General features: G+C 39.1%; 1 protein-coding gene and 1 pseudogene across 1 annotated transcript in view; both read left to right on the top strand.

Annotated features, from left to right (window-relative positions):
- Nucleotides 1-24,759, top strand: part of MTAP (methylthioadenosine phosphorylase) — a 355,183-nt gene that overhangs the window by 103,898 nt on the left and 226,526 nt on the right. Inside the window, exon 3 of the mRNA XM_054657984.2 lies at nucleotides 20,684-20,731. Coding sequence (XP_054513959.1) covers nucleotides 20,717-20,731 — 15 coding nt within the window. The 5' untranslated portion in view covers nucleotides 20,684-20,716. The remainder of the gene's footprint in view (nucleotides 1-20,683; nucleotides 20,732-24,759) is intronic.
- LOC129136089 (far upstream element-binding protein 2-like) lies at nucleotides 5,062-10,365 on the top strand (annotated as a pseudogene).

Below are 24,759 nucleotides of genomic sequence, written 5' to 3'. Positions count from 1 at the left end.
TATAGTTTCATCCTTCAAAGACAAGAGAAGCTATGGCAGTCAAAATGGTGAATGATGCATAGACCTCACTGGATTAATACCACATAGTATCACAGGAAATAGGGTATGTTGTGTAATTTGGATGCTGAAAACCTGAGATCAAATTTCAGCTTGATCATTTATTAGCTGCAGACAAGACAAGCTACATAATTTTTAGGGCCTATTACAAAATGAAAATGTGGAGTCCCTTATTAAAAAGGTAGAAAAAGGGTGCCATTAAAAGTACTAAAATGAAAGCTTTTTTCTTCCTTTGACAGACCATCTTCAGCTTCTTATGGTGTTTTTGTTTGTTATTCAATGTTCTAAATAAAGAAGATTTTAATTTAAATTATTGGCATGAATTTTATCATTTCATCATATATCTTTATATTGAGAAATACCAGTTTAAAATGCAAATATAAGAGCATTTAGTTTGAATACACCCATGTATTTTATTCTTACCAGAACAGTGAAAACACTGCACTACTTCAACTGTTTTATTTCATTTCTTGATATAGAACACTCACATTCTGCCAACACTCTCTCCTTTCAACTTATGAATAAATAAGGAAAGACTTTTTAAAAAGTGTGCATTGCCCTATCTTTCCTTTTCCTTCTGTGTTATAATTTTCAGCATAAAGGATTGGCTCGTACAGGGAAGTAACATGAGTATAAAAGATTTCTTTGTCGTTTGTGTTACTTAGCACACCATTGCCCTGTTTTTGCATTTAAAGCAAATTCTGGTTTGAATAGTAAGCTTGCTCAGTCATAGATATGACACACTTACTTTGTACTGATTTTTAGTTTTACTGACCTCACACATTCCACAACAGAATTCTGTGCTCATGGGATGGGAAAGAGCACACACTATGTGTAGCCCATCTGCTTATGCATATGTTCCCTTGTCCCATCTAACTTCACTTACAAAAAACAACTTCTATGCAGCTGCGCAGGTGACATCACTGACACTGACTATGAAGTTGACTCTAGCTAGGGGACTTTGTAAATCATCCAATCCCTCTGAGCCTCAGTTTCCTAATCTGTAAAATTGGGATAATTATACTTAGCATGCAAATTTAAACAATTACCTGAGAACCTAAAGAGACAATATATGTAAAATAGTTATACAAGGGGAGAAGAAAACTAATGTATACTGAGCTTCTGAGTCCCACTTCGGCTATTCCAAAATACTTGCCTCAAGATCACCCCAGACACACTTTATCCCTTGAGCCTTTGTAGATTTCTTAGTCTTAGGAAATAATTTCAGCCTCTCTGAGCCCCTTCACCTGGTATTACTAACTCATTGTCAAATTCTACCTTTGATGTCACTTAATTTAACAAATGTGTATTAAGCACCTAATATGTGCCATGTGGTATGCTAGGGGGCGGAATGGGGTTAAAGTTAGCAACCATTCTCAAGACTGGTAAATTTCCCCTCTCCTTTGAACTTACCTCTGTCATAGCATGTATCACACTATGTTATATTGCCTGTTTGTAGGTCTGCATCCCATCTATACTGTCTCCTTGATCTCCATCATAGCTGTAGTACATACACTGTGCCTGGTATATAGTAGATACTCACTAAATTTTTTTTATTGGCTGAATGAATACCAGCCGTTATTGGAATGCAAGGTAAAGAGGTTGATCAGCAGTTGAAAGGATGACCTGGATGAGGAGAGAGGAATGAACTGAAGAAATAAATTTGGATAAGAAATAAATGTCTTAGCATATAGGCTACAGAAGTCATGGAAATAGAGGAGACTTTCCAGGGAGGGTATGTATAAGGAGGAAGAAACCTGGGATGGAGCCTAAGCAACATGTGCATATCAGGAGAGACATAGGCAGAAGGACCTGGGAAGAAGACTAAATCAGTGCCCACAGGGAGGTAGATGAAGGATCAGAAGAAGGTGTGATATCTGAGAAATTAGATGAACTCATTGATTTTGGTGATTAAAAGACGTTATAGATATAATAAAAGTAATTTCAGTGTTCAAAATGAAGTTGATTAAAGAGTGAATATGATTTCAGGAGGATGTCAAATTAGGTTCATTGCACCATTTACATGAAGACAGAAATATTTAGGGTCCTTGATAACAGAACTTGTATAGAATCTTAACTATTCTTGTGACTTCAATGGGAGAAATTGCAAAAAGCAAAGAAAAGTGGAAAAGAAGAGGTCCTTAGAAATGTTCAAACTTGAGGGCAATTGAAAGAACAGTCTACAAGTAGCAAGAGTAATTAAGAAGTGATAACTGGATCTAAGTAGACTGAAGTTCAACAAATGTGTCACCTTTAAAGTAAGCAATAAGTTATGAAAGAGAGGCAGGAAGGATGGGGTGTTCATAGAACAGCTTGCTGTGGAAGGAAAGCAGGAGGTTGCTAAAAGGTTCTTCAAATTCATAGCCAAGGTACCCTGATGAGACTGAGGGTCTCACAAGTTCAGTCATTCTTGAAAGGAATAGGAAAGGCTTTTAGTAGTTAAGTAGGAGAAGAATTGGCCAGAGATATGTCACAGAATTGACCTGCGGCATTAAGTGCCACAGGATAGTGGAAGGCTATAACATTGTAAACACAATAAACCCACTATTGGGTGATTTCATCCAGCAGCACTCAGCAGGCTGTGAGTAGGAACAGAAAAGAATGAGCCATTTGATTGATCCAAGTCTGGATGTTTACACGGTGTGTGTCAGAAGGACAAGAGGATGAGATTTGATAGTTCTAATAAAAGAGACTTGAAAATGATCAATCATATAGTTCAGTGTGAGTAAGAAAGAAAATACGACAAGAATGGACTTGTAAATAGTAATAACGAGATATACAACACAGAAGTTAATATTTATTGTGCTTTTATTTAAGCCAGGCAGAGTGCTACAATCTTTTTGTACGTTACCTAATTGAATACTTTCAACCATCCTGTGAGATGGGAACTATCGGTAATATATACCACTTTGAAAATGAGAACGCTGAGAGTTAGGATGAATAAGCAACTTAGCAGCTTTTTTAGCTACTAGGTAGTAGAGCTTGGACTTGACTTCAGGTCTTTCAGCTCCAAAGTTGTTCCATTAAAGACTATAAATACTAATGACAGCAAAGCAAAGATGAAGATGAAAGCAGAAGCTCCCTAGATGAATTGGAGATTATGTTGAGTGGACTGAATATTAGATTTTAAGATATTTCAGAGGTAAGTAGTCCATCCAGAAGATGAAAAGACACAGAAGAGTTGGTGCTTGAAGGGACTTGTAGGGAAAGATGCTGTTCCCCCTGGGGAAGGTGGACCCTGCCTCCAGGCATGGATATTGAGGAACATCCAATCATTTTCAATAAAATAACATGTCTAAATTATATCCAAGTCACAATGCTACACTCAAATTCTCCCTTTTCCACAAAGATATCTTCCCTGATTCTCTTTTCTGGAAAGAATTTATTCTTCCTTTGAACTCACATAATTCCATCTTTGCCTGGATCATACAATAGTATTTTGTTTATTTGTATATATATCTTATTTCCCCTGAGCCACATACCCATGAGTCTGTTTCATCCATAAATTTTCTAAAGCCTCTAAGATAGTTTCTTGCATGTGTAAGATGATCAGTTTAAAAGATGTTGAAAAGACTAACAAAATAAAACTTCAAACATTTTTTAACATTCAGATGGGAATTGGGTTTGATGCTTCTCTTCTGCCAAAATATTTTTAGTGTTTTTATTAGTTTTTATTAGTATTTAAAAATACTAAAAGTATTTTTAGTGTTTTTATGTTCCTTGAATATTTGAGACCCTTTTGAACAGAATATAAAGTTATATTGATTTTTAAATAATACTATTGCATTTCTCAAGTGAATTTTAAACTAATTATATATTAGAGAGATTTCCTAACTGCAAGGTGACAGCATTGCAAATATTTCTTTCATATAAACCTATAAAACAAAAACATAGGTTTTTTTTTCTGTTGGAATGTACCTACCAGTAATCACAGCTATATGATTACTTCATATTGACTGACTGGCCTAAACATTGGAAGATAGTACTGGCATTTAAAAATTATTAAAGCAATGTAAACAAATATGCTGTAAACTCTGATTTTGATTGGTGTTTAATTTATTGAGAAAAAAATGAAGGTGAGATTTTGACACATTTCAGTTTATTCCACATTAAAAAGAAAAGTAAAACCAAGCTTCCGACTTTCATAAAAATTAATTTTCTTCTAAGGAGGAAACCTATTTATTTGTGCTGTTACTGATGAATTTATATTTAACTATTAAATTATTGTTGTATTATAATTCTGAGCATGTTTCTACTGAATTTAAGAAAGGCCATTTGAGTTTAGTAAAACACCTGCAAACTCAGATGAGTGTGAAATGCTGGCTGCATCTGAGCACATTTAAAATAATGTGTTTATTACTCAATTAAAATCCCAAGTAATATGCTACTTATAAATTAGAACTTATAAAATAAAGCCTAGGTTATGATGCAAAATCAAACTGCTGAATTTAGTGAGTAGAAATGTGAACTTTCCAACATGGTATAAAAATCAAATATAGTTGGGGCCGTAGGCAGGTGCCTGACCCTCCTTCAGTGCCTCAAGTGGGCTCCTGGAGGTGACCCTCTGCAGGGGGTAGGGGCACACAGGGGGTCACCAGGAGCAGCCCATGGGTGTTCAGGTGCCCAGGAGCTCCAGGTCACACTTTTGGGACAGCCCCCCACTCCTCACCCGGCCTTAGGCCATGCCTGGAGGCAGGGTCCACCTTCCCGGGCCGAGGGTCTTTACTCTCCTCTCCATATCAGGGCAAAGGGCAGTGTTTGCCCCCAACCCAATCCCATTTCCGTTCCCTCCCTTGGAGGAAGGGGCATTGTGGGGATGGGACGGACAGTCCTTCCTCTTGAGTCAGGAAAGTGTATAGGGGAACTATCTAGGGCTGAGCACTTGGGCGAAATGGGGAAAATGAGTATAGGAACTGGTTTTTGGAAGCTTCGGTGGCTTGAAAGGTGGTCTGTCTCTTTGAGGAAAAGAGGAGAGGGTCTCCCACCACCGTATATTGAGGCATGATGACAAGGTGTCACGTGCTGCTAGGACTGACCTCTTCAGCTGCATTTACAGCCTCCCCATGGCCTGGAGGGGTGGAGGTCTGTAGAATGGGAGGACTTTGCCTCCTTTCAGGAAACAGACCGGCTCCTGGGCTGTCTCAATGCCTCTGGGGCTGTAGACTGGCTCCTCCCAAGATCGCAGCCAAAATTGTAGGTGATGCTGCAACGACAGTGAATAACAGCACTCCTGATTTTGGTCTAGGGGGCCATAAGAGACAGTTGGAAGATGGAGATCAACCGGAGAGCAAGAAGCTGGCTTCCCAGGGAGACTCAATCAGTTCTCAACTTGGACCCATCCATCATCCCCCAGGACTTCAATGACAGAAGAGTACAGGGTCCCAGACGGTGTGGTGGGCCTGATCTTTGGCAGAGGGGGCGAACAAATTGACAAAATCTAACAGGATTCAGCCTGCAAAGTACAGATTACTCCAGGCAGCAGTGGCCTACCCAAGCACAGTGTGTCCTTGACAAGAGCCCCAGAATCTCTCCAGAAAGCGAAGATGATGCTGGATGACATTGTGTCTCGGGGTCATGGGGGGCCCCCAGGACAGTTCCACGACACCGCCAACGGGGGCCAGAATGGCACTGTACAGGACATGATCCCTGCGGGCAAGGCCGGCCTGGTCATCGCCAAGGGCGGGGAGACCATGAAACAGCTGCAGGAATACGCTGGAGTGAAGATGATCTTAATTCAAGATGGTTCTCAGAACACGAAGGTGGACAACCCTCTCCGGATCCCTGGGGATCCTTACAAAGTGCAGCAAGCCTGCCAGATGGTGATGGACATCCTCCGGGAACGTGACCAAGGCGGCTTTGGGGACTGGAATGATTACGGATCTCGGACTGGCGGGGGCATCGATGTGCCGGTGCCCAGGCATTCTGTCGCCGTGGTCATTGGCCGGAGAGGAGAGATGATCAAGAAGATCCAGAATGACGCTGGGGTGCCGATACAGTTCAAGCAAGATGATGGGACAGGGCCCGAGAAGATTGCTCATATAATGGGGTCCCCAGACAGGTGCGAGCACGCAGCCCGGATCATCAACGACCTCCTCCAGAGCCTCAGGAGTGGTCCCCCAGGCCCTCCAAGGGGTCCAGGCATGCCCCCGGGGAGGCCGAGGAAGAGGCCAAGGCAACTGGGGGCCCCCTGGCGGGGAGATGACCTTCTCCATCCCCACTCACAAGCGCCGGCTGGTCATCGGCCGAGGTGGCCAGAACGTGAAAGTCATAAACCAGCAGACTGGAGCCTTCCTAGAGATCTCCCGGCAGCTACCATCCAGTGGGGATCCCAACTTCAAGTCGTTCATCATCCAGGGTTCGCCCCAGCAGATCCAACACGCCGAGCAGCTTATCGAGGGGGCCCTTCAACCAGGGGCCACCTGGGCTCCCCCGCGTGCCGGGGGGCTCCCTCCTTACCAGGGCTGGGGCAATACCTACCCACAGTGGCAACCGCCTGCTACTCACGATCCAAGCAAAGCAGCTGCGGCTACCGCGGGCGCCAACGCCACATGGGCCGCCTACTACTCACGTTACTACCAGCAGTCCCCGCCCCGTCGTCGGCCCCGCGCAGGTCCCCGGGGCTCCACCCGCTCAAGGTGAGCCCTCTCAGTCCCCGCCCACCGGCCAGTCGGACGACACTAAGGCCTGGGAAGAGTATTACAAAAAGATCGGCCCAGCAGCCCCAGCAGCCGGAAGCGCCCGGCAGCAGGACTACACGAAGGCCTGGGAAGAGCACTTCAAGAAGCAGGCGCCAAGTGGCCACCGGAGGGAGTCCAGGAACTCCCCCAGGCTGCCAGCCAGACTACAATGCAGTCTGGGGAGAATATTACAGACAGCAAGCCGCTTACTACGGACAGATCCCAGGTCCCGGCAGCCATGCATCAGGGACAGCAGCAGGCTCAATGAATCGAATGAATGTGAACTTCTTCATCTGTGAAAAATCTTTTTTTTTTTCATTTTTTTTCTGTTTGGGGGCTTCGGTTTTGTTTGGCGAGAGAGCGATGGCTGCCGTGAGGAGTATAGGGGAGCCCTTGCGGCAAGCATGGGGGCTCAGGGACTTGGGAGCGTGCCGGGCCCTCACTCTCTCGCCCGTTCTGAGTCTCACATGCTTTTTCTTATATATATATATATATATTTTTTTTTTAATTATACTTTAAGTTCTAGGGTACACCTGCACAACGTGCAGGCTTGTTACGTATGTATACATGTGCCATGTTGGTGTGCTGCACCCATTAACTCGTCATTTACATTAGGTATATCTCCTAATGCTATCCCTCCTCCCTCCCCCCACCCCACAACAGGCCCCGGTGTGTGATGTTCCCTTTCCTGTGTCCAAGTGTTCTCATTGTTCATTTCCCACCTATGAGTGAGAACATGCGGTTTTTGCTTTTTTGCTCTTGCGATAGTTTGCCGAGAATGATGGTTTCCAGCTTCATCCATGTCCCTACAAAGGACATGAACTCATAATTTTTTATGGCTGCATAATATTCCATGGTGTATAAGTGCCACATTTTCTTAATCCAGTCTATCGTTGTTGGACATTTGGGTTGGTTCCAAGTCTTTGCTATTGTGAGTAGTGCCATAATAAACATACCTGTGCATGTGTCTTTACAGCAGCATGATTTATATTCCTGTGGATATATAGCAAGTAATGGGATGGCTGGGTCAAACGCTATTTCTAGTTCTAGATCCCTGAGGAATCGCCACACTGTCTTCCACAATGGTTGAACTAGTTTACAGTCCCACCAACAGTGTAAAAGTGTTCTTATTTCTCCACATCCTCTCCAGCACCTGTTGTTTCCTGACTTTTTAATGATTGCCATTCCAACTGGTGTGAGATGATATCTCATTGTGGTTTTGATTTGCATTTCTCTGATGGCCATTGATGGTGACCATTTTTTCATGTGTCTGTTGGCTGCATAAATGTCTTCTTTTGAGAAGTGTCTGTTCATATCCTTTGCCCACTTGTTGATGGGGTTGTTTTTTTCTTGTAAATTTGTTTGAGTTCTTTGTGGATTCTGGATATTAGCCCTTTGCCAGATGAGTAGATTGCAAAAATTTTCTCCCATTCTGTAGGTTGCCTGTTCACTCTGATGGTAGTTTCTTTTGCTGTGCAGAAGCTCTTTGGTTTAATTAGATCCCATTTGTCACTTTTGGCTTTTGTTGCCATTGCTTTTGGTGTTTTAGACATGAAGTCCTTGCCCATGCCTATGTCCTGAATGGTATTGCCTAGGTTTTCTTCTAGGATTTTTATGGTTTTAGGTCTAAAATTTAAGTCTTTAATCCATCTTGAATTAATTTTTGTATAAGGTGTAAGGAAGGCATCCAGTTTCAGCTTTCTACATATGGCTAGCCAGTTTTCCCAGCACCATTTGTTAAATAGGGAATCCTTTCCCTATTTCTTGTTTTTGTCAGGTTTGTCAAAGATCAGATGGTTGTAGATGTGTGGTATTACTTCTGAGGGCTCTGTTCTGTTCCATTGGTCTATATCTCTGTTTTGGTACCAGTACCATGCTGTTTTGGTGACTGTAGCCTTGTAGTACAGTTTGAAGTCAGGTAGCGTGATGCCTCCAGCTTTGTTCTTTTGGCTTAGGGTTGACTTGGCGATGCGGGCTCTTTTTTGGTTCCATATGAACTTTAAAGTAGTTTTTTCCAATTCTGTGAAGAAAGTCATTGGTAGCTTGATGGAGATGGCATTGAATCTATAAATTACCTTGGGCAGTAAGGCCATTTTCACAATATTGATTCTTCCTATCCATGAGCATGGAATGTTCTTCCATTTGTTTGTATCCTCTTTTATTTCATTGAGCAGTGGTTTGTAGTTCTCCTTGAAGAGGTCCTTCACATCCTTTGTAAGTCAGATTCCTAGGTATTTTATTCTCTTTGAAGCAATTGTGAATGGGAGTTCACTCATGATTTGGCTCTCTGTTTGTCTGTTATTGGTGTATAAGAATGCTTGTGATTTTTTGCACATTGATTTTGTATCCTGAGACTTTGCTGAAGTTGCTTATCAGCTTAAGGAGATTTTGGGCTGAGACGATGGGGTTTTCTAAATATACAATCATGTCATCTGCAAACAGGGACAATTTGACTTCCTCTTTTCCTAATTGAATACCCTTTATTTCTTTCTCCTGCCTGATTGCCCTGACCAGAACATCCAACACCATGTTGAATAGGAGTGGTGAGAGAGGGCATCCCTGTCTTGTGCCAGTTTTCAAAGGGAATGCTTCCAGTTTTTGCCCATTCAGTGTGATATTGGCTGTGGGTTTGTCATAAATAGGTCTTTGTGCCTGTAGTCCTAGCTACTCGGGAGGCTGAGGCTGGAGGATCGCTTGAGTCCAGGAGTTCTGGGCTGTAGTGTGCTATGCGGATCGGGTGTCCGCACTGAGTTTGGCATCAATATGGTGACCTCCTGGGAGCGGGGACCACCAGGTTGCCTAAGGAGGGGTGAACTGGCCCAGGTCGGAAACAGATCAGGTCGAAACTCCCATGCTGATCACATGCTTTTTCTTTCAAAATTGGGATCCTTCAGGTTGAGCCAGCCAGAGAAGATAGCGAGGTGAAAATCTCTCCAAAAAAGAAACCTTACAAAAAAAAAAAAAAAAAAAAAAACAAATAGCAAAGCAGAAGTTATTAAGTTATATATCTATATATAAAAAATATTTTTAAAAAGTAAATCATTTGTCTCATGACTTAGAATGAAACTAGCACAATAATTACAAATAATTTTGTTTGTCTATATACAAAATTTTAGATTGGTGCCATTTTATGAACAATACTGCACTTTTATAGTTATTTTGTGCAATTTTATAGTAATAAATATTTCCAGGTTCTCTGGTGTTCTTGTACGTGTTGATTTCTTGTTCTACAAACTACGTATTTGTAAAAATGGGGTAGAGATTTTAATTTGTATGTATTTATAAAAGTCTCTATTCTCCAACCCTCGGCATTCCTGAACCTGCCTCTCTGAGGATAAAGCAATTCATTTTCTCCCACCCTCAGCCCTCTTCTTGCTTTTAAAATAAACTTCTAAAAAGCAAAAAAAAAAAAAAAAAAAAAAAAAAAAAATCAAACACAGTTAACATTGATTTTATTTTCTACTTTGACAACTCAAGTTTTCATTTCCAAGCATGGCAATCATGTTATTGTGCTGAGGTTGCCGTAAGAAAATACCACAGACTGGATGGCTTAAACAGCAATTTATATTCTCACAGTTCTGAAGACCGAGAAGTTCAAAATCATGGTGCTGGCCGATTCAGTTTCTGGTAAGGGCTGTCTTCCTGGCTTGCTGAGGCTGCCTTCTCACTGTATCCCCACATGGTAGAAAGAGAGAGCTCTGGTGTCTCTTCCTTTTCTTGCAAGGGCGCCAGTTCTACTGAATTATGGCCCCATGCTTGCGGCCTCATTTAACTTTTATCACTACCTTATAGGCCCTAGCTCCAAATACTATACTATCACACTGGGAGTTGGGCTTCAACATATAAATTTAGGGAGGATACAAACATTTAGTCCATAACAACAATTATTTTAATTTATTAAATTAGGTATCTCTTCTACTAATTTGCCTAGCTATTGGCCTGTTTAAGTTGTTCTCAAATAGATTATATAACTTTTAAGAACATACCAATGCCTAGGGCCCACTTTGAGAAATTTCGATTTGACTGATTTGAGATCAAGCCTGGAAATTAGCATTTTTGTTCTTGCTGCTGTTGTCTTTGTTATTGATGAGCTGCTCATTTGGAAAAAAAAGTGACTTTATGTACTTTATTCAGTCATCTATATCCAAAATGTATCTGAGTTACCCAATGCATATATTTTAATTGAGGTAAAATTTATACACAATGAAATCTAAAGATTAATATAATTAAATGAATTTTGATAAATATATAGACCCATATGAATATTATCCAAACAAGATACAGAATATTTCTATCACCACAGAAATCTCTATAATTTCCTCCTCCAAGAAACCCCCTTCCTTCTGAGCAATCATAGTTCTGATTTTTCTCACCATAAATTAATTTTTACCTATTCTTGAAATCATATAAGTGGCACCAGGCAGTATGTACTCTTTTGTGTCTAGTTTCATTTTGATAATTTAGATTCATCTATATTGTTGCATTCTTATTTGTTCTCTTTAATTGCTATCTAGTACTTTATTGTATGAATATATCATTATTTGTATATCCATTATCTGCATTGTTTCCAGTTTGCAGCCATTATGAATAAGTTAGTATAAACTTTTTTGCGCATGTTGTTTTATGGGCACACTTACTTGTTTTTCTTGGGTAAATACCATGGAGTGGAACTGCTAGACTATAGGGCAGATGAAGGTTTAAAAGAAACTGCCAAATACTTTTCCAAAACATTTGTGTCATTTTACACTTTCAGCAGTAATGTATGAAAGATGCAGTTGCTCCACGTTGTTTTGTTCACTGTCATGGTGGCTCTTTAATTTTCACCATCTTAGCTGGTATGAAATGGTATCACTGTGGCTTTCATTTGGATTTATCTTTTCATGTGCTTATTGGTCATGCATGCATCCTCTATTTTATAATATTCAAGTCTTTTGCCTATTCTTTTAAAATTAGGGTTTTTATCTTTTTATTATTCATTCAAAACAGTTTTATATGCTCTGGATAAAAATCCTTTGCATTTCAAACATTTTTCCCCAGTCTGGCCTTTACTTTTCATTTTCTTAACGTATCAGCTTTTAGAAAAACTTGCCAGATGCAGTCAGAGAACTATTACTTTCTGCCACATTTCAGGCCCATATTTCTCTTCTTTTCTCCAGTCCTTCTAGATAAGAATTAACATTGTTTGACAAATTTGTTTCATACATGCTCACTCATTTAATAAGTTGACAATTGTGTTGAATTTGGGTCACTTTCTATTTGACCCTTTTGCCTCAATTTTGGTACAAGCTAGAGCTTAAACTTGAGTAAAGCATGGCATATTCTGGATGGTATACTAGATTACAGTCCAGTTGGATGTTAAATGAATCCAAATGTTATCACTTCTTATTTTAATAAAATGCTTTCAATAAAAAATTCCCCAAAATCTAGAGTCAATCTTTTCCCTCAATTGATCTCACATTTAACAACTACGCAGTGGATCACACAATAAACACCATTTGGATTCTACTGTAAATTGTCTTCTAGGTATATTATTACACAATCATAATGTCTTCTAGGTATATTATTATACTTTATAACAAATAAATTTGTTTTAAAATACTACATTTGGCTATTTTTGACAGAAAAATTTCATCAGAAATTTTTTTCTGACTTTATGATAACTGAAAATTGCAGAATACATAATTTTTTTACATGTTAGCATGATAGCATGTTAAATTAAATGAGGCCATCGGTTTCAAATAATGAAATCACATTAAATTTAATGGAAGCCAACAGTTGTGTCCATACTTATGACAGAATGATTGTGGAAACGTTATTAATTTCATTCAAATATTCAGGACATCCTCATTCTTCCTTCTCCTTCAAACTCCTGAGGCTACTAGCTACCAAGTTATGCCAATGATCCCTTCAGGATTTCCCTCTAATTTTGTCCCCAGTGTCCTATTCCCTCTGCCATTTATTTCATTGCTCCCGATCATTTCTCACCGTGGCTCTTGCAAAAACCATCTAACTTGTCATCCACCCACCAGGCAGTCCCCTTTACTGTCTGAAACACTGCCAGAATGATCTTCCTAAAAAAAAAAAAAAAAAACCAAACCAAAAAAAAAAACCCTGCTCAAGTTGCCCCCTTAGTAGGTTCCAAAGGCTCCCTCATATCACTAAGACTCCAAAATTCCTCAGCATGGCAACCAAGCCCTGTTATAGATTAGCCCTCTAAATTTCTTGGCACCACATTCATCTCCTGCATATCATACCACATACCTTTCACTCCAGGCACACCAAGCTCTCACTTTTCCTTCCTTACTTTTACACAAGTTTGTACCGCTTTCCGACATCCACTTGCCTTCATTACACCTGCAGTAAGCTTAGCTCCTTCCAAATGCAGAACAAAGACCACCTCCTTGCTTAAGAATTCTCCACTTCTTGCTCCTCAGGTGTCATAACAAGAAGATTATGTGTAAAAGCACAATGCAGACTGATTTCTACAAAAAGAAGTGAGACATTAAAGATTTAAAAAATTGATAGGATTACAAGGTAATAGTTAAGAGTTTGGAATCATAGCTGAGTTTTAGATCCAATTTCTTACACATAGCTGTGTTATTTCAGGAAAGTCACTCATGTTTATTGCCTCAGTTTCCTCATTTGTGAAGTAAAATTATTTCCACCAGAAAAGATACGTGTGAGGATTTTTTAAAATCACGTATACAGAAGAGTTTAGCACAGTACCTAGAATATAATAAATATTCCACAAACAATAGCCATTGTCATTCTTATTGCTATTGATGGATTAAATGGTTGCATGTGGAATGAAAGAAAAGTATCTAAAGGTTAGGTATTGTAGAGAGAGAAAATAACTTTTCTGATTAGCTTTGGGAAAAATAGAAGGGGATAGGTATTAATTCATGAGAATGTGGATTACAAATTGAAATCTCTACCGCATTTTTGCAAATACGTAGTTTGTAGAACAAGAAATCAACATGTATAAGAAAACCAGAGAACCTAGAAATATCTATTACTATAAAATTGCACAAAATAACCATAAAAGTGCAGTATTGTTCATAAAACAGCACCAATCTAAAATTCTGTATGTAGACAAACAAAATTATTTGTAATTATGGTACTAGTTTCATTCTAGGTCATGAGACAAATGATTTACCTTTTTAAAAAATATTATGTTTAGAGTGCTACTAACAACCAATGTTGTATCCAAAGAGTCTTCAGTGTTCTGGGGTGAAGAGGATAAAACAGAAATTACCCACTGCAATTTTTAAATTGCTTGGTCTTGTGGCTTGTATTAAAAAATAATGCAATTTTTTTTCATCAATACATTGGTATGTGTTTGAATATAGAAATATTTTTATTTAACGTGTAATAAACATTGCTAATCTAGGAAGATGGGCTATGTTCCTCACTTATCCCGGGAACGCTGTTAAAAATCTTTGATTTGGGATAAATCAACATTTTTAGCTCCAGATAAAAACAATGATAAAAAAGTTTATTAAAATTGCCCACTTCTTTCAATGATCTTAAGTTCATACTCATAAAAATATTATAAGGTCATCACACAAGATAACTGTTCAACTTGATTTTTTTAATCAGTCAAAATTGCTTTCATGTGTTAGATATAAAAATATTCAATATAAAACATAACTTAGTGGTTAGCTTATAGTTTTCAATTTTGAATCAGTTTTGGTCTAAGAAATAATAGTAATAACAATAATGAATATTTCCTTATAAGCATAAATGTAATTTTTAAAAATTTCCTGTGAATAATACTTGATTAATTTCATTTCCCTGCATATGCAAGTTCCACGGAGCCATGAATATGCCTATATTACTCTAGATAGAAATGAGTCTAATGGCTTTGTCTAAAACAATAGACTAACAATAAACAATTATATGTAATATAGATAAATTAGTCTTTGCTTTACAGAGGAATCTGCTATAGCATTTCCAATATGTTCTCCTACTAATGATTCTTAACCTTTTTGAAATTATAAATCCCTTTGTGATCTAATTAAAAGCTCTGGAATTTTCTTTCCAGAAAATAACACTTATATTTGCACATAAACCACATTTTGAGTATAGTCTTATGAACTCCTGGAGTATGAAGTTTGCTCCATGAATCCCAAGTCAAGAAGCACTTCCCTAGTGTATTTAGAATTTAGTTTAACTGTCTTTGAAATCCAATTTCCAAATCACTTTTTAGGGGCACAAACAGTATAAAATGGCCAGCTCCATCAGAGAAATGCAAATCAAAACCACAATGAGATACCATCTCACACCAGGTAGAATGGCAATCATTAAAAAATGTCAGGAAACAACAGGTGCTGGAGAGGATGTGGAGAAATAGGAACACTTTTACACTGTTGGTGGGACTGTAAACTAGTTCAACCATTGTGGAAGTCAGTGTGGCGATTCCTCAGGGATCTAGAACTAGAAATACCATTTGACCCAGCCATCCCATTACTGGGTATATACCCAAAGGACTATAAATCATGCTGCTGTAAAGACACATGCACACGTATGTTTATTGAGGCATTATTCACAATAGCAAAGACTTGGAACCAACCCAAATGTCCAACAATGATAGACTGGATTAAGAAAATGTGGCACATATACACCATGGAATACTATGCAGCCATAAAAAATGATGAATTCGTGTCCTTTGTAGGGACTTGGATGAAATTGGAAATCATCATTCTCAGTAAACTATCGCAAGAACAAAAAACCAAACACCGCATGTTCTCACTCATAGGTGGGAATTGAACAATGAGAACACATGGACACAGGAAGGGGAACATCACACTCTGGGGACTGTTGTGGGGTGGGGGGAGGGGGGAAGGATAGCATTGGGAGATATACCTAATGCTAGATGACGAGCTAGTGGGTGCAGCGCACCAGCATGGCACATGTATACATATGTAACAAACCTGTACATTGTGCACATGTACCCTAAAACTTAAAGTATAATAATAAAAAAAAGAATTCATTAAATAAAAAAAAAAGAGAAAAAATAAAATGTAAAAAAATAAAATAAAATAAAATGGCCGGCTATCTCTAATAAAAATACAGATTCTTTTGGAAGTTAAGAGACCTCTTGGTGCCTAACACAAGCTTTATAATAGGCTTCGTAGATGCTGGAGACTCAGTGAAGCCTGTGTATCCGGTTGGCTTCAGCAGGACTGCCTGCTGCTGGGGCTTGCCTTGGAAAGTCATCCTCAGCTCACCCCAACTTCTGCCCTTCCTTTACCTGGGATAACATTTCGCCTAAATAACAACCAAGTGAGAAATATCTTTTGTTTGCACTCTTTTCCTTTTTATTCACACTGCGAAAATCTTTAGCAGGTATGATTTGATGAATGCTTCTCTCTATGATATTTTTGCTTTCTGAATCTGTAACTTAGTGATAGCCTTGTGTTACATGTCAAAAGCATTATTTACGCATTTATTTAACAAATACTTACTGAGCTCCTACTTTATCCCTAGCACAGGTCTATAATGGGGGGTTCCAGTGAGTAAAATCAGAGTCCCTACCCTCATGGGGCAGACAGTCTATTGAGAGAGATACACAGTAATCAAAAAGAATATCACAAATAATTACAAGAATCATAGTGCTACAGAGGAGAGGTACATGGAGCTATGAAAGGATATAATTGCCCTGTCGGACAAGTCAGGAGGTCAAAAAAGGAATTGAATATGCTGAAATTTGAAGAGTTAACCAGGTGGAATGGACAGGAGTAGAAAAGCATTCCTATACAAAAGCCTGTGTCCTCTTCTGTGTCCTGACTAGCTTTTGCCTTACTCTGTGCTCAGATATTTGCGTCTTGCTAGAATAGCCTGTACAAAGGCCCTGTGCCTAGAGAGCGAACTAATTACGGGTACAGCTGTAGTTCATATAATTTTTGCTACTATGTACTTTTTTAATCACAGACTTAGGACCTCAAGGTGCCCCTTAGACTGGAATTGCTCCTCTCCTTCTGTGTCTACATGTGGAGGAATATGTTTAGCTGGAAGGAGGAGCAGTGGATCTCAGCATGAAAAGAGCTGCCTACCAGAAGCTGTGTGCTTCTGGACAAATCACACAATCATTAACTTCTCAGGTCTTGTTTTCATTGGGAGAATCCATACAGGAACATTTTAGCAAATACCTTTTTGAGGTAGTTGTAAAGAGACTTACAAAGTATAGTGGATATAGGTGGTGGTGATAATGTCTGTGGTGGAGGTGGTATTTCTCTTTTAAATCAGCTTTTCTAAAACTGAGTCCTGCTCAATGTTTGGCATAAAATAATTAAATGGCAACCACAGGCTTCTGTTGTTGAGAGGGGCTAGACATGGAGAGGAGGTTTTTAACTTTAAGGCAAGGTATATGAGTCTGTACAAGAGAGCAGCCATGTGTTGGCTTTCAAATACAACACAAAGCCAGTGTGTGTGTTGAAGGAGAGGAGTCATCTTTAAAAGTCTCCTCCTTCACAGTATGCACAGGAGGGTACTGGTCTACAGAGAAAAGGCGGCCTCCAAAGACAACATAGTTTACAGCACAGAAAGTTCAGGTAAGAGAGCTAGGTAGGAATTTGCAAAACATTTCAAAAGGAAGCAAAATTTTTGGAGGTGTCAAGTAAGGAACAATGAAGATGTTATACTTTGTGCAAGTTTCATATTTTAGCCAAGATTTCAGCAAGAAAAATGTCTGAGCACGGACCAAATAAAGTAAGGAGAAAGCAAGTCAGGACACAAAGAGGATCCTTGCTGGACCAGCATAGCATCTTTTCCCCAGAGGCAAGGAGTGGCATCATCCTAGCTTCTTTTTTTTTTTCTTCTTCTTTTTTTTTTTTTTTTGAGACAGTCTCACTCTGTTGCCCAGGCTGGAGTGCAGTGGCACGATCTCTGCTCACTGCAACCTCTGCCTCCTGGGTTCAAGTGATTGTCCTGCCTCAGCCCCCCAAGTAGCTGGGATTTGGGGGCACACCACCACACCCAATTAATTTTTGTATTTTTCATAGAGATGGGGTTTCACCACGTTGGCCAGGCTAGTCTCGAACTCCTGACCTCAGCTGATCTACCCACCTTGGCATCCCAAAGTGCTGAGATTACAGATGTGAGCCACCGCATCTGGCCCTAGCATCATCTTTAGAGGCGAGGAGTGGAGTGTCACCTCAGTACCCAGCTTATGCTCTTCTTAGTGTGCAGAACGCATACAAAGAGTAAACATTACCCTGACCTCATCTGAGAATAGATAGAGGTTCAGATATTCTCAGCAAGTCCTTTTTTGCCTTTATGAATTCTCATGTAAAAGAAATTTTTACAAAGAGATACTTCCACTTGGTAAATCCTTCCTGATTCTTATCCAAGACTTTGGTGTGGAGATTAAACATAATCAGCTAAGGAACCACCCTAACCAAATTATGCCTTGATTTCTATTTGGTCACCTATATCTTAACTTAAATTACTTCTTGTTAAATTTTAATGTTCCCAAACGAACTTCTGAAGCCAATTATCTATTTACAGCCAATGAGAGTGGGAACATTTTGATAGAGCCAGCTGCTTCCAATATTTATTGATACATTGCTTTCTACCTGGGACCCAGTATTACTTACCTCATTCACAGATGTGGTTAACATGTACACAACCTACTGGTCTATGTTACACTGTTTCACGTTCCAGCTGAACAATACTCCCCTTTAAGAAGCATCAGAGAACCCAAATTACTGCATGATACCTGACTCAACTTGTTCCTCTATTGTAGCACAAGATTAAAGCATTTTTTCATCGACTTCTCCCCTAACCCCCAGTCCTTCTTAATCCTCTATCTGGCTGATTCATAACAGCTGTTAAATAACTAGACATTTAGGTAAAGGCAAACTGAAGCTATAAATCAATGTGTGTGATTTAATAACCAACTCTTTCTGGCACAGCTTGCTCATACTGTCTTGGTTTGCTTTTTTTTATGCTGACTTCAGCTGCAGCATCTGTATGAAGGGGTTTAGCACATTGTAAATACTAATCTCCAGGCTGCCAATGTCATTACGGAAATAGATACAAGTAAATGAAACTCACAGTACATTTCTATAGACACTGTGGGTGATTTTGAAGACATATGTATCTTCCAAGCTGTTACAATCTTCCTGAATGTGAATATTTCTTAGGACTGTCTTCGTTGTAAACTACAGAAACCACCATCAGCTAGTTTAAGCAGAATAGGGGAATTAGAAGGATACAGAATGTCCTAAATGTCTTACAGAATCCAGCTGCAGGGATGCAGTGGGGCCTCAGGAAGGGGCTGACACCAGAGCCTAGAAAGCCATCGAGATTTTCTCACCATTTTACCTCTCTTCCTCTCAGTCCATCTGTTCATTCCTCTTGCTGTCTATCGACTGGTTTCTTCCACGTGGCAGGCATTGGCTGGTTGTTCAGCAAATTCTTTTTTTTTCTTCTGGGGATGTACCTAGACCACATGGGCCATTACATGTAACCACGTAGCTCAGTTCTGGCTTCCACTTCAAATTCTGACCTATAAGCTCCCATGAAATTCTGTACTTTCTATCTCTCCTAATCTACCGGCAGAACGATGAAAACTAAAGCCTTGGAGGAGGTTAGGAGCCACAGGATAAAAGGAGCTTGGTCCCTGAATAACTGCATGCCCCCTGCCCTATCATCAACACCTCCCTCCTCCACCATGGACTTGATGTTACTGAGAAGTAAAGTGCTATCTGTTAAGTTCTACCTATTCCGTTAAGCTATTAAGATTTGAAGATTTATCTTCTATTGCAGTTAGTATCACTCTAAATCTTCTTTCCTTGTGTGGAAAATACCGAGCCTGTGGCTTCAGAGCTTATGCTTTACAAATACAGCCTTCTACCAACAAGAAAAAAAAAAGCCTTCTCTCAATTGGTCTCAATTCCAAATTTTCAAAAATCAGAGTCGGATTGAACCAATGGGTCAACTCCTACCCTTGATACACTCAACTTTGATAAGGGAGGTTAAGTCGTCATGCACAAAGTGGCCACTAGAGGGTACACTATGTGAACATGAGTTTTAAAACCAAGACTGAGCCTTGAGTTCTTGTTTTGGCTCTGCGGCTAACTTGTTGAGTAGTCTTAATGATTGCACTTAACCACTTTAGGCATCAGTCTCCTCATATCAAAATGAGAAATTTAGATGAAGTCCTTTCCAAAATGTTTTCCTACTTTACTATTATATAATCCATAAGATTTCATACTATGCTCAGAAAACGACCCTTACACAACAAAATCAGAGTTTCCCAGAATTTTTTTTGCAGTTTAGCACAGCAATGCTCAAAGTATCACAGCACTTTTTGTGATTTCCCAAATAACTTGCTTAGTGTCCTAAGATCATAGGAATGAATAAGGTTACCATTCTAAAAGTTAATCGTATGTTCTTTGTGAAGTACACTAATGGCTTCTTCTGCTGAACTTTCTTAAGAATTTCATAATTTCTGGGATTATATAATCCTAGATTATACTATACATAATTATATACTATGCATTGATTAAGAGCACAGATTCCAGAGCTGGATTGCCTGGGTAGATCTTAAGTCTACCTTTTACTAACTGTGGGATAATATTTACTTTAGAGAGTTATTGTGGGGATTTTTTTAAATTATACATATATGGCTCTAGCACCTAAGTGTTCAATAAATGTTTGCTTAAAAGAAGAATTTCATTTCTTCTATTGTAGTTGTTTAAGTATCTGTCTACACCAATAAACTTTGAGCCCCTAAAAGCCAGATACCCAGTTTTACTGAATTTCTTGTCATTCAGACTCTAGCCTAGAGTTTAAGCACATATCTACTTAATAAATAATTTTCAATGAGTAAATGAATAAATTAATGGTATTCTCATGGAGCATTGAGTTTGCCTTACAAAAATACAAAATAATCTGTATTTTTCTCATTTTAAGTTCCTTCAATTAGTTACTTTTTTTTACAGATATTTCTTCGTAGGCCGGAGGAGCATTCCTTTATGAACAGCCTTAAGGTATGGCCATTCTTCTACTGCAAGATTGATAGCATGAGGCTACAGATTAGCATTACTTGGGGAGCTGGGGAGCTCTTTAAATATTCTGATGCCTGGGTCCCACCCAGATCTAATAAGTTAGAATCTTAGTGGTGGGGGTAGGGCCTATGCCTCAGGATATTTTTAATGCTCCCCTGGGCAGCAGTCAGGCTTGAGAACCTCTATTCTGGCTTATCTGTTTATTTTGCTGTGATATATTAAGTGTATGTTTCTTTCATTATTGTAACTTAGATTTTTTTACCCTTTCACTTGCTCATCACAGCCCATTAGGCATTGTATTACTCAGAGTTCTCCAGAGAAGCAGAACCAACAGGATATGTGTGCTTGCATGTGTGTGGGGGGGGGATATCTATGTGTGTGTGTTCGTGAGTGTGTATGCATGTGTGTGTCTGAACCAACAGGATCTGTACCACATCCTGTTAGTACACATATCTTAATTTATATAAGAAGAAAGACTTACTTTAAGGAATTGGCTCACACAGTTGTGGAGGCTTGGTAAATCCAAAATCTGCAAGGGTAGACCAACAGGCTGGAGATCCAGGGAAGAGTTGCAGTTTGAGTGCAAAGGCAGGCTGCTGGCAGAGTTCCCTTTTATTCTGAGGAGTTCAGTCTTTTTCTACTGAGGCCCTAACCTGATTGAATGAGTTTCACCCACATAATGAACGGTAATTTGCTTTACTCAAATTCTACTAATTTAAATATAAATATCATCTAAAAAACCATTACAGAAAAATCTAGAATAATGTTTGATAAAATACCTGGGTGCTGTGTGACCTAGCCAACTTGACACATACACACACATCACAAGCACTTGGGACCTCAATTTTTGCCATTTCCTCTGCTTAAAAATGTTTTCCAGTAGCTCCATGTATGCTTCAACAGGGTTTGCTTTATGATAATCTCCTTCCTGTGGTGGGGATTATGACTGCTCTCCTAACAGAAGCAGGAGAGGCAAACCTGAAGTGGGAGGGTTAAAAGCCTGACTCAAAAGCGCACTGTCACAATAGCCTGGGGAAGGTTCTGCATGGCTGCCTTTGTCTGCAAGAGTGCTCTTGTTTCACACTCATCTCCCTGTGAATGTCTCTTAGAAGACTCGGCTACTCTGTCGAATGTACACATTCATCTGTTCTTATGGGAATTACATCCAGGAAATCTTGATTAAAACCAGATCAAAACTGCCAATGTAACCAAGAGATTCTCCTCTGAATGTAGACACAATAACTGTCAACACACAATTGTACTTTTCAAAAATGATGATTCCAAAATTTGAATCTAATCAGAGTTCCATATAAAAAGTTTACATGGTGTTTTCCTTGCTTGAATGAATGAAAATCTATTTTAGAATCCAAATACTTGTACAAACCTTACCTATGATTCCAAAATTGAAATTATTTTGGAAAAGTATAATTGTTAAGCAATAGTTTTTAATCTAGATTGAGCAGTCAGAATGTCAGAGGATCTGTAGCCCCAGAATTATTGGAAATGTGCTCAATTCACTTGGCCCCAAGCATTTAAAAATAGGCTTTGTATAAAAAGTCTGTAAAACAAATTTCGTGGCCAACATACTTTCATAACAAAAGCTCAAACTAGAATAGTGTTTAGACTGAATTGAGGTTTTAAAATAGTCAAAATTTTTGGTTAATCTCTCTTGAATCTGTTAGATAATCTTTATAATTTTCAAATTGAGGGACTTTATCTCTGATTAAACTGAATGCTATATAGATTGACTAATTCTATGAAATTTTGACATCTTTGAATAATAACTTCTGGCTTATGTATTCATATGTTAAACCATGCATAATTTTTATAATTGAGCTAAATTACAAGTAACATATGACTAATAATCCCACTTATTAAAAGGATAATTGCTAGCTTCAAAATTAATACTACTATCCCAATCTAGGGACCAACTGCTGCTAATGTTACAGTGGCATAGAATGCCTCCTCTAAACTAAAAGGATCACACTTTCTGCTGACTGACTAAAAATTTACTTTAAAAATTGAGTCATAACCCTTTTTAACAAAATAAAACGTTTGTAGGGCATATCTTTAGCTCAAAGTAAACTAAAATTAGGCACAATTTCAAAACTGTCATCAGATTTTTTAGGGTGGGGAGCAAGTTGGTAGATTAGGAAACTACTGACTCCCCTTAAGAGTACTGGAAACTACCTGGCTGGAAATATAAAGCTACTCACATCAGGTTTTCTCATACTGCCTTAGAGTTGTAGAAGATTTACATGGTGGAGGAGTATAGCATAAGTTCTCAAGCAAGGTGTCAAGATCACTTGCAAGGTACATGACAAATCGTTAATATGACAAGAATGAAAAATATTAAGCTATAAGATTTGTAAAACTGTTTCCTCTCTCCCCCTCTGCCCCTACTTCTAAAGAGAAAGGCTTCTTGCTTTCTGAATCAGTACTTTGAATCCCTGCCCGTTTGTTTTACAGAATGTAGGTAAAGAGGAGACTTAAAAATTAATAGAAGGAAGACAAGCAAAATTGATGTACAGTTTAAAGAGCTGAGCCAGAAAGCAGAAGGGAGAGGGATAAAAATTTAATTAGAGTGGGCTTGTGAGAGTTGTTGAGGGAAATATGAAAAGAGAGATAGTTGGAGGCATCTGGGGATATTTTGGAAAAACTAAAATAGAGATGAGGAACAAGGATTTATTTTAATGATATTTCCTGTGCATTATGAATGCAGGGTCTTTTTAGCATTTCAAGATAAATGAACTAAAGAATAAATTGCTTCCCAATCATTTTGAATCCCAGACTGATGTTTCTCTGAATGTGATTCTTTGCAGAGAAAGAACCACTGAGAGGCTAAGCTTTATTTAGGTTAGATCACTAACAATAAAAATTTACATATTTTTAATAAATCGGAGTAACCTTACTTTTATTCGGTTGCACTCTGCTATGTTTCCATAAGTAGGAAGAAAAAGGTAAAATTAAAGCTCTCTTGCCAGAAATGACACAGCCCATAATGGCAGCTGGTATTCATGTATTGTTATTAATTGTGGCAGTTTCAATCTATTGGTTACAAAACAAACTATTAGAAGTAAGAGAAGCAAAGGGGGGAGGGGGGAGGGATAGCATTGGGAGATATACCTAATGCTAGATGATGAGTTAGTGGGTGCAGCGCACCAGCATGGCACATGTATACATATGTAACTAACCTGCACATTGTGCACATGTACCCTAAAACTTAAATTATAATAATAAAAAAAAATGTAATCTGCTTTGTTAGTCTGTTCTATCATTGATATATAGAAATACTTGAGCCACACACAGTGGCTCATGCCTATAATCCCAGCACTTTGGGAGGCCAAAGTGGGTGGATCGTTTGAGGCCAGGAGTTCAAGCCTAGCCTGGGCAACATGGCAAAACCCTGTCTCTGCTAAAAATACAAAAATTAGCCGGGTGTGGTGGTGCATGCCTGTAATCCCAGCTACTAGGGAAGCTGAGGCATGAGAATCGCTTGAACCCAGGAAGTAGAGGTTGCAGTGAGCCAAGATCAGGCCATTTTACTCCAGCCTGGGTAACAGAATGAGACTCCATCTCCAAAAAACTAACTAAAAACCTTGAGACTGGATAATTTATAAAGAAAGGCAGTTTAATTGGTTCACAGTTCTGCAGGTTCCACAGGAAGCATGATGGCATCTGCTTGCTTCTGGGGAGGCCTCAGGAAACCTACAATCATGAAGAAAGGCAAAGGTGGAGTAGGCACTTCACATGGCCAAAACATGAGCAAGCAAGTGAGGGGGAAGTACCACATATTTTTAAACAATCTGGTCTCATGAAAATTCACTCATGTGAGACCTGGTTGTTTTAATGTGAGGACAGTATCAAAGGGATGGTGCTAAACCATTCACCAGAACTCCACCCCCTTGATTCAATCATCTCCTACCAGGCTTCATCTCCAACATTGGGGATTATATTTCAATAGAGATTTTGGTGGGGACATGCATCCAAACTATATCATTCTGCCCTTG

This window comes from Pan troglodytes, chromosome 11 (genome assembly GCF_028858775.2).
Source record: "Pan troglodytes isolate AG18354 chromosome 11, NHGRI_mPanTro3-v2.0_pri, whole genome shotgun sequence".
Classification (NCBI taxonomy): Eukaryota; Metazoa; Chordata; class Mammalia; order Primates; family Hominidae; genus Pan; species Pan troglodytes.
Note: the sequence above shows the minus strand (reverse complement) of the source record. Positions and strands in the feature narration are given on the sequence as shown.